The 10,352-nt window shown below is 41.3% G+C and overlaps 3 protein-coding genes across 3 annotated transcripts; 2 read left to right on the forward strand and 1 right to left on the reverse strand.

Annotated features, from left to right (window-relative positions):
- The first annotated feature begins 526 nt into the window (after nt 1–526).
- LOC122624128 (antigen 5 like allergen Cul n 1) lies at nt 527–1,507 on the forward strand. Its single transcript, XM_043803571.1, has 2 exons — nt 527–662; nt 736–1,507. The coding sequence occupies exons 1-2, from the start codon at nt 546–548 to the stop codon at nt 1,387–1,389; spliced, it is 771 nt and encodes a 256-aa protein (XP_043659506.1). The 5' UTR covers nt 527–545; the 3' UTR covers nt 1,390–1,507.
- A 953-nt stretch (nt 1,508–2,460) lies between these two features.
- LOC122623587 (antigen 5 like allergen Cul n 1) lies at nt 2,461–3,572 on the forward strand. The gene is made up of 2 exons (XM_043802818.1): nt 2,461–3,022; nt 3,272–3,572. Exons 1-2 carry the CDS (start codon nt 2,505–2,507, stop codon nt 3,516–3,518), a joined length of 765 nt encoding a protein of 254 aa, XP_043658753.1. The 5' UTR covers nt 2,461–2,504; the 3' UTR covers nt 3,519–3,572.
- A 44-nt stretch (nt 3,573–3,616) lies between these two features.
- On the reverse strand, nt 3,617–5,087 carry LOC122623585 (E3 ubiquitin-protein ligase makorin-1-like). Its single transcript, XM_043802817.1, has one exon. The coding sequence runs from the start codon at nt 4,897–4,899 to the stop codon at nt 4,015–4,017; it is 885 nt and encodes a 294-aa protein (XP_043658752.1). The 5' UTR covers nt 4,900–5,087; the 3' UTR covers nt 3,617–4,014.
- Between the last annotated feature and the right edge of the window lie 5,265 nt (nt 5,088–10,352).

Below are 10,352 nucleotides of genomic sequence, written 5' to 3' on the forward strand. Positions count from 1 at the left end.
CCTACATAACATACTTTCTCAGCCATTAAGTCGATGGGATTTTCCACCACTCCATTAAAGCCAATATTTTCGCTTTGGAGTTGTTTTGAAATAATCACTCAGATTAAACACAAAGCAACGTCTGTTTCTGTTTCTGTTCCCCAGATTCTTTTTTTTTTAATTACTCATTAACAATCCTCTCATGGCATCTTGTGCTCTTGCGCAAACAATCAGTGGCACTCGGCTCCATGGCGAAGAACTCTCAGGTGGTTCCCGCAGACATGTTATTTTCATCACACCGATCGAATGACGTCTTTTGCGGGCGGAGGAGTGGGTGGTATTATTACACATTTGAGCATGCTCCCCTTACACAAAAAGAATAAAAAGGGAAGAAAAGGGGGCGGCAGACTCGACTGGTACAAATGAGACACACTGGCGGTAAATATTTAATCAAATGTTGATAAAAACAAAAAAAAAACAAAGAGAAACAAAAACTGCTCCACAGCGATTGCCATAAAAGCCCGTTGCCCTGTGGGAATCGCTAGCAATCAGGCCCGGGAATAGAAATGCGCAACTTGGTGATCATATTTAGCCTATCTGTGGCACTTGGCATCGCCTCCGCCACCGACTACTGCAAAAAGAGCTGCGGCAGCACCAAGAATCTGGGATGCGACAACAAGGGGGTGAGTAATCTTGGTTATACTCCTTAACAGGGATTTCAATACGGGATTATAACTATTTCCTTTTCCTTCATAGGCCTGGTCCTCAAGCTGTCCCAGTGACGCCACCCTGTTGACCCTGACCAGCGCGCAGAAGGACGCACTGGTGGCCAGGTCGAACGGGTACCGCAACGAGATCGCCGGCGGACTGAATGCCAATCTGAGTGCCGCCTGTCGGATGGCCACGCTCAAGTGGAACGATGAGCTGGCTTACTTGGCCAGCTTGAACGTGCGCAGTTGCAAGATGGAGCACGATGGATGCCACAATACGGACGCGTTCGACTGGTCGGGCCAGAATCTGGCCTGGATGGGCTACTACGATCCACTGAATGTCACCCACTATCTGGAGTGGGGCGTCGATATGTGGTTCAGTGAGGTGAAGTACACCAAACAGGCCTACATCGATGCCTATCCGTCGAACTACAACGGTCCGGCCATTGGTCACTTCACGGTGCTCGTTGCCGATCGGAATACGGACGTGGGCTGTGCCGTGGCCACGTACTCGGTGCCCGGGCAATCGTACAAGGCCTTCCTGCTGGCCTGCAACTATGCGGCCACCAATGTGCTGGGCATCAAGATGTACAGCTCGTGCTCCAAGCCGGCCAGCAAATGTACCACCGGTACCAATCCCACCTACAAGTACCTGTGCAGTGCCAGCGAGAAGTACGACGTTAACAACCTTTTCTCTTGAGCCCATGAATAGAAGCTAGAATCGGTCATTTCATCAAAAATATATACTCTAATCAAAAGCAAGCGTAGGGTTCTTAATTATAATTTATAATTATAATTATAATTTTTGTTCCTGTGTATACCTATTAATGAGTATGATGGGGTGATGCTCAGATATTACGAGCTTATCTCGTGTCTCTCGAAAGATAAGATACACGATTTCAGATGAAGGCTCGTCTGGGATGTAAGAGAGGTCTTCTTCTAGGAAATGTAGTATTTAATTTGATAAGATGCAAACAAAAGGAACTCATCATACCTGAAATCTTGGAAAAACATATTTAATCCATTATATTCCATTTCGCGATTCGTTTCCGTTTATATTCATTTCTTTGTTTTGACGATGCCGTAAAAAAACGTGCAAATAAATATGTAACTTACATTGGTTTCTTTGTTTTTGATTTCTTATACTTTTGTTTATCTGAGTTTTGATAGGGAATGAAAACAAACTAATAAAACATAAAGAGTCCGGTGGTTTTATTTAAATGGGGCCATATTTTCAGTACTAATTAAGCTTATCACTAAGCTTTGAACCTGATAGTTAACTGATGCACGGGCACCTGCAACTAAGGAAGTACTCCATAAATTGATACTCGAATCAGTTCCGATAACCATCCAATTACCAGTGAAAACAGTCTGCACGAGGAAGCGACCTATCCCAAAACGGAGAATCGCCTTATCAAAATCAAAGCAAAAACTAAAGAATAGGAGAGTGCCTCGACTATCAGATACCCGTTACTTAGAAGAAAATTTTAATGTTTTATATACAAATTTGATATATAAAAATGCATAGCTCACAGCACTTTTTAGTTTGCAAAGCCAATTTCGAATATTTAGATATTTAATCTGATTAAGTTGTCTAAATTGGCCGCTGCATATATAGTGATTTGGCGGAACTCAATAGACCAAGAGTTAGTCCATCGTAAATATTAAACTGGCGATTAGATTGAAAGAGTATGGGGCCACTGGAATGATTTATACTTGCACTCGACAATACTCCACAAGCTGCCTCTTATAAGCGCGGCGTCGAACGATCCGGCAAATAGATCGCCATTGGGTGTACGTCGCAACAAAGGCAACATGAAACTCGCTCTGCTCGCCATCCTGGTAGTGACCGTGGGCCTGGCCCAGGCCACCGACTACTGTTCGTGGGACATCTGCAACGGTGGCTCCCACATCGCCTGCGGGCACAGCAACTGGTGGGACAGCAGCTGTCCCGGCGACGCGCAGCTGATCGACATCAACGATGACTACAAGTGGGTCTTTGTGCACTCGCACAACGACAAGCGGAACTACATTGCCGGTGGCTATGATCCCAATCACAATGCCGCCTGTCGCATGGCCACCATGGAGTGGGATGATGAGCTCGCCTATCTGGCTTCCCTGAATGTGCGGCAGTGCAACATGGTGCACGATAGCTGCCACAACACCGACGCCTTCAAGTACTCCGGCCAGAATCTCGCCTGGCAGGCCTACTCCGGCGACCTGCCCGACATGGGCTACATCCTGGACAACAGCGTGCAGATGTGGTTCGATGAGGTGCACAACTCCAACTCCGGCATCATTGCCGGCGGCTACCCATCCGGATACAGCGGACCGTAAGTTTATAAAGTATATATGTTCTTGATCAGGATCAATAGCCATGTCCGTCCGTCAGTTTGTCCGTCCGTCAGTTTGTCCGTCCGTCCGTATAAACGTCGATAACTCAGGAACTACAAAAGCTAGAAAGTTGAGATATCAAAAAGGAACTAAAATCCACACGAGAAAGAGAGCTTTTCAAGATCCTTCTTCGATATCATACAAGTGTTAAGCGATATTTAAAACTTTAACTTCCATCTATCCCGCAGTGCCATTGGCCACTTCACCGTGATGATGTCGGAGAGGAACACTCGTGTGGGCTGCGCTGCTGCCCGGTACAACCGCGATGGATGGAACCAGGTGCTGGTGGCCTGCAACTATGCCACCACCAACATGATCGGTCGCCAGATCTACTCCAGCTGCGACTGGGGAGCACAGGGATGCGGATCGGGCTCCAACGGCGAGTTTGGCAACCTCTGCTCCTCATCCGAGTGGTACGATGTGAACAGCTGGTAAATTACGCAAATTCAAAGTGCTCAATAAATTTCTAAATTTCTAAATGCAAGCAAACAACTCATTTATCTTCTATTTGTTATCAAATGTGGTTTATTCAATGCAAGTACGGATAATTTGAAAACATCAAGTTCAGAAAATTATGTAAACCAAAATTTGGTGCTCGAGTACTTGATTTGTTTAATTTTGTACGGTTTATATATATATCTATATATTCGGCTATTTGGGGATATAATGTGCTATATTGGTCTAAGGACTATAGTGGGGCTCAGTGTTATACATTTTTAGTCTCTGAGGAGGACATGACCAAGTTTACGAAGCGCTGTCCCTCAGCCGTCTAAAGAAGCTGCCTCTAATCTTCATCTGATCTGTTTCATTTGAAATGGAAGTATCGCTTGAGCCACTCGAAAATAGATCGATCCAATTGCATTCCAGTCGATCCAGTTTATACGCCAGGGATGATATTCCATAAAATCATAATAATATATTGTCTGCGCCATCAGTCTGATACGATGGCCTTCGATTTGGTTTGGTTTATACCACAGCGACGAGAGTGTCGGTAGAAGCACTTGTTGCCAAAGGGACACTTGCCCAAGCCCATCTTGAAGTACTTGCAATCCTTGGCGCCCATCGCCGTGCGATACTCGTTGAGCAGCTTATCCTTCTCCTCCTTGGTGTCCACCCAGTAGGCGCTGGGGCACACGAAATCCGAGCAGACGCGACATTCGGGGCAACCTCGCGTCACCGTCGACTCAAATTGCTCCGCCTGGCGCCACGTGCGAATGCACTTCAGACAGAATGTGTGCTTGCACTTGGACAGGATGCCAAAGCGACGTTCGCGTCCCTTCTTCTCCACGATGGTATCGAAGCAAATGCCGCACGTCTTGTCCTTGGACCTGGCTATGGCAAAGGATAGCTCCATCGCCTGCTCGTGCTGCTCCAGACACTCGCGATTGTGCTCACGGCGCTGATTCAGATCCCGCGGGTGCAGACAGTACAGGTCGCACATCTTACAGATCTCCATGTGCAGCGGATACGAGCACTTCTTGCCCCAGATACAGGTGCCGCCGTATGGACAGATATCCTGGAGGTCGCCAGTGGATTGCATCTCGGCAGGAATACTCTTGCATCTGGGCACGAACACCGGTGCATTTGCCCAGATCTTTTGCCGACTGTAGCTGCTGGTGCTGGCCACCACCTGCTCCTCCTTCTCCTCCGCCTTCGCCTCCGCGATATCATCCGAGATTTCCGATCTCTGTGGACTCTCACTGCCGAAACTGGACGTATTTGGTGTCACATCGTGCGAAAATCGGCAAAAATCACCGAAACGACATGTGCCCAGCAAATAGAAGCGACAGACTGTGTGACTACGGCGATACGACATGATGATGACCCTCTAACTATTCTTGAGAACTACTGTGGTGGTTTTCAAAAGGCGTTGCAAAATTTAAAAAAAAAAAAAAGTATACTTTTCTTGTGTAAAATCTTTGAACGATTTCTCGGCAATACACTAATCCTTCTAAAATAGCTTACAGCAACTTCTATCCAAATAGGTATAAAATTCTATGCCCACTGCGTTACAAAAGTGTTTAAGTAATAACAAAACCATTGACGCTAACAGCCAGGCATTCTTTGTTCTAAACCTGGGAAACTTTAAAAGTAGCTGCTAGATAAATAAGTATAAGGTACTTTCTTAAGTAATTTGAACATTTTTGTGTTTAATTCCCAAGTTTTCGGTTGAATCCATTTGTACTCCTCCTTGTCACTCCTTGAACCCAGCATTCCCAGTCAAGTGCCCAGATTGAATCCCCATTGGCGGTGTAATCTCCAGCTGACTGACTGGCTCAACAGTTGTCGCGATTGATTTGGCAACTGGGTATTGGGTATTGGATACTAAGTATTGAGTATTGAGAATTGGTTGTCGCAGATTACGGAATGCCACAGACGTCTTTCGCCATTGCCATTGCCACATCAACGAGTCTATTGCTTCCGGAAACTGTTGTTCTCTGTAGTGAATCCGGCGGGGTGAATCCCCCCGTGTTTCCGTCATGCGGATTGTTGTTATATGCCGAATTTGTCGTGAAATGTCTTGGTAATCAATTTATGTGCTCCGTCGTCGCTAGTTTTTGGGTGGTTTAAGCACCGCCATTCGGCAGATGCCGCAAGCCGCAAACTTTTTGCCATCTGAATGCGGGATGAGGACGAGGATGAGGACGAAGATGCGGATGAGGATGCGGATGTGGGTGTGGATATGTATGTGGATGCAGATGGGTACGGGCATAGGGATGGGGATGGGGATGAGCTTGGAAATTCACCTGCGGAATTCACAACGATAACTTCCACTCATCTTCGCCTGGAGGCCATCAACTTTGACGGCCTGTCTTTGGTGTCTCGCTGTCGATGTGGTGGTGGTGATGGTGGTGTTGGTGATGGTGGTGGTGTTGGTGGTGCCTCGGTCTATCTGTCAGTAGCCTGTTGGTCGTCCCCTTCGTCCTGTTGCGCGTCCTGCACTCCAAATAAATTTGAAGAAATCGCTTTGAAATGCGCTGATACGGCATTAAGGCGGAAGTTCCGATGCGAGCAAAGAAAATGGTTCAAGCTTCAGTCTTCGCGTTCCTTTGTCATTATAAATTCCAAAATTATTTTAGTAACACTGTCTACTAAAAGATTTTCCTAGCATCTGCTACACTCAAACAAAATTGCTAGGCCCCTTGCTAAATATATTTTTATCTCGAGACTAAAAGAAAACTATACTTAAAATAATGCTTCCCTTTCCTATATTTTCTAACTTCAATATATTTAAACATGTCAATCATATAGTTTAACTATATGCCACAAAAACAACATAAATAGCTCTTAAATCTCGAATTTTATTATTATATAAATAATTTTGATAAGTAATAAAGTAGTGTGTTTTTCTCGCAGTGCCTTTGTCTTCCGTTTTGGCGTACGTGAAAATGAAGCATTTTCCATTTGATGATAACAAAACATGTTTGGCATATTGATGAATGCCTCCAGAGAATGGGTGTCCCTATCCAGTGCCCCTGCCCCCTCTCCCCACCTACATCCTGGCCTTTCCTGGCGGCACATTTCAGCACATCTTGCGGCAAGGACTCGAATTAGGCGGCAGCTTCAGCAGAGCGCCATGCTCGATTTTAATGATGTGACTGACGGACGTCCACCGAAAAATGTATGTACTTTACTTGGCTGCTTCAGTGTTTCGTGATGGCGATGGAGATGGCGATGGTATGGTACCCCCATATCTACCCACTCGTATTATTTTTCCCTGGCATTTGCTTTTGCTTACTTTTCATAACTACCCGCCGTTGAGAAGCGTTTGGCAGCCTGTTTATATATGCGGGCTCCAGCGTTTGTTTGCTTTTTGGAATACGTGATTCGCCCACGGTGCGGATGTGGAATGTGGGTGTGGGTGTGGGGTGGAGGGTGTAGCATTGGGGTGCCATCAGCACAGCATCGGTAGTAAAAATATAAATAATAATAAAAATAATTTCTCACTTCATTTGTTGCACAAATCGAAAATAAGCTGGGGCGAAATCGAAGTCCGTTCGTGTCTGATGAGTTTCGTTCCTCTGGATTTCGACCTTCGATTTATGTATGTCTGGAATGCCAATGTGCCCACACTGCGTATGTGTGCTATCCTTATTTTTGCCAATAAAGTTTAACCATACCATGCACATAAAATATATATACCTAATGCTTAGGCCAGCTAATGAATAAATGGACGTTTGAATAAATTACTTAATGAGTTTATTCATGGCTGGATTCGATGGATTGAAATGTGCGCTTGCGAATTAATAAAGAGTTCAGTGCTTTGTGAAGCAAACCACTTGCTAGTTTACTTTGATAAATAGATGATATGCACATATTTTTGTTATACCATGTATCGATTATTATTTTTGGAAGATGGACATAAAAATATATACAAATTAAAGCGTAGGATATTTCCCTGCGAAAACGTTATTTAAATTCAATTACAGCAAATTGGCAGCTAAATCTTATTTCGCATAAAATGTGATTTAAATTACCAACAAAGTGTGGCAAATATCCATATGAAAGTTGCCGTGTGTGAGCAGGTGGAATACTCAGTTATCTTATATATACATATATATACATTTAAGTCTTGCACAGGAAGCATTAAAAAAAGGTTGATATCAGGAAGCCAAATGACGGCAAAAGAGTATGTGTATACATACTTATTATGGCTGGCTGAAGTGCAAACTGTTTAAGTGTATTTGGCAGCAGGAAAGATGATCAAAAATGCAAGCAAAATTAAAGTAAATTTTAATGTTAAAATATATATTATTTTGTTTATTCCTTATATCTCATTAAAATTCTACATGGGTAATTGTCTATTTGAGATAATAGGAACTACCTAGCTTTCCATGTAAGGTTTTGTCTTGATTTCTATAAAAAAGAACCCTTATACATTTAAGGTCTTCCTGTGTTCATATTTGAATGGAGTGCGCAATTTCTTGTAAATCGTGTCTGTGACAATTATAAGTGTAGCTCACACACACACACACTTTTCAAGAACCGCGCATATCTCTTCAGTGAAAATATTAAATTAGCTGCCAAGTTGTGAGCCAATTTCACTTTGTGCTCCGCGTGGCAAACAGATTTTAAGCCATCTCAGAACTCGGCGCTTTTCTTTTGCCATGCCTTCGACCATTTTTTTTCTCCTTTTTTCCTTATTTTTTACCCCGTGTCGTTGACACTTTGAGTGTGTGTGTGGGAAGCCTTGTGTGTGTGGGTGTGTGTGTGTGTTAGCTGCACGACGTAGCATACTTTAGAGCGCTGCCATTCATTAATCAAGTTCAGGGCACTTTAAAGTGGTCGCTTAGCCTCGACTCTGTCACTTGGAGCTGAAAACTGAACTGAACTGAGGCTGAAGCTGAATCTGCCACCGGAAATGGGTTTATTTCTGCCCCGGGCGCAGCACCACAGACGCACACATTTGTGGTCAAAATATGAGGAATGTTGCAAGAAATTGAAATTAAATAAATGCATTTGTTGTCATAAAATGTAACTGAAAAATTGCTGGTGAAATACCTGGAAAGTTACTGAAATAAAAATACTCATTTCACATATAATCAAACCTTAAAAAAAAGTATAAATTAATATGCAACTGATAATATGCCAACAGTTGCTATTAACTAATTATTCAATCATTACAATTTATTCCATTATATTTATTTGCCTTGCATACTTTTAGGCGGAGTTTTGGTTGCACAGAGAAGCCAACAAAATAAATTAATTTTTGTCACTTTTTTTGCAATTTTTAAAATTGTTTTTCTGTTTTTTCAAAAAAAAACTTTTTTGAGATTATAAATAGCAGTATTTTGATCAGAACATTCGAAATAATGGTCCAAATATGGAATATCATACCTCGTTGAGTTCGTAATTAAATTTCCAATCGAACTGTGTTTTCAAAAAAAAATTTTTTTTTTTCAAATTTTTTCCAATTTTTGATGATGATATTTGGATTTTGGCCGAAAATCGGTTTTCTGTGTTTCTGCGTTATAAATAGCAGTATTTTGATCAGAACATTCGAAATAATGGTCCAAATATGGAATGTCATACCTCGTTGAGTTCGTAATTAAATTTCCAATCGAACTGTGTTTTCAAAAAAAAATAATTTTTTTTTTCAAATTTTTTCCAATTTTTGATGATGATATTTGGATTTTGGCCGAAAATCGGTTTTCTGTGTTTCTGCGTTATAAATAGCAGTATTTTGATCAGAACATTCGAAATAATGGTCCAAATATGGAATGTCATACCTCGTTGAGTTCGTAATTAAATTTCCAATCGAACTGTGTTTTCAAAAAAAAATTACTTTTTTTTTCAAATTTTTTCCAATTTTTGATGATGATATTTGGATTTTGGCCGAAAATCGGTTTTCTGTGTTTCTGCGTTATAAATAGCAGTATTTTGATCAGAACATTCGAAATAATGGTCCAAATATGGAATATCATACCTTGTTGAGTTCGTAATTAAATTTCCAATCAAACTGTGTTTTCAAAAAAAAATAATTTTTTTTTTCAAATTTTTTCCAATTTTTGATGATGATATTTGGATTTTGGCCGAAAATCGGTTTTCTGTGTTTCTGCGTTATAAATAGCAGTATTTTGATCAGAACATTCGAAATAATGGTCCAAATATGGAATGTCATACCTCGTTGAGTTCGTAATTAAATTTTCAACCGAACTGTGTTTTCAAAAAAATTTTTTTTTTTTTTCAAATTTTTTCCAATTTTTGATGATGATATTTGGATTTTGGCCGAAAATCGGTTTTCTGTGTTTCTGCGTTATAAATAGCAGTATTTTGATCAGAACATTCGAAATAATGGTCCAAATATAGAATGTCATACCTCGTTGAGTTCGTAATTAAATTTCCAATCGAACTGTGTTTTCAAAAAAAAATTATTTTTTTTTTCAAATTTTTTCCAATTTTTGATGATGATATTTGGATTTTGGCCGAAAATCGGTTTTCTGTGTTTCTGCGTTATAAAAAGCAGTATTTTGATCAGAACATTTGAAATATTGGTCCAAATATGGAATGTCATACCTCGTTGAGTTCGTAATTAAATTTCCAATCAAACTGTGTTTTCAAAAAAAATTTTTTTTTTTTTTCAAATTTTTTCCAATTTTTGATGATGATATTTGGATTTTGGCCGAAAATCGGTTTTCTGTGTTTCTGCGTTATAAATAGCAGTATTTTGATCAGAACATTCGAAATAATGGTCCAAATATGGAATGTCATACCTCGTTGAGTTCGTAATTAAATTTCCGATCGAACTGTGTTTTCAAAAAAAAATTA

Source organism: Drosophila teissieri, chromosome X (genome assembly GCF_016746235.2).
Source record: "Drosophila teissieri strain GT53w chromosome X, Prin_Dtei_1.1, whole genome shotgun sequence".
In the NCBI taxonomy this organism is placed as follows: Eukaryota; Metazoa; Arthropoda; class Insecta; order Diptera; family Drosophilidae; genus Drosophila; species Drosophila teissieri.

What these genes read in the sequence shown, in the direction of transcription:
- LOC122624128 (XM_043803571.1), top strand. Translation starts at nt 546, where the DNA reads ATGCGCAACTTGGTGATCATATTTAGCCTATCTGTGGCACTTGGCATC. An exon ending in TGGGATGCGACAACAAGGGG is followed by an intron (nt 663 to 735) that starts GTGAGTAATCTT and finishes TTTCCTTCATAG; the next exon opens with GCCTGGTCCTCAAGCTGTCC.
- LOC122623587 (XM_043802818.1), top strand. Translation starts at nt 2,505, where the DNA reads ATGAAACTCGCTCTGCTCGCCATCCTGGTAGTGACCGTGGGCCTGGCC. An exon ending in CCATCCGGATACAGCGGACC is followed by an intron (nt 3,023 to 3,271) that starts GTAAGTTTATAA and finishes TCTATCCCGCAG; the next exon opens with TGCCATTGGCCACTTCACCG.
- LOC122623585 (XM_043802817.1), bottom strand. Translation starts at nt 4,899, where the DNA reads ATGTCGTATCGCCGTAGTCACACAGTCTGTCGCTTCTATTTGCTGGGC.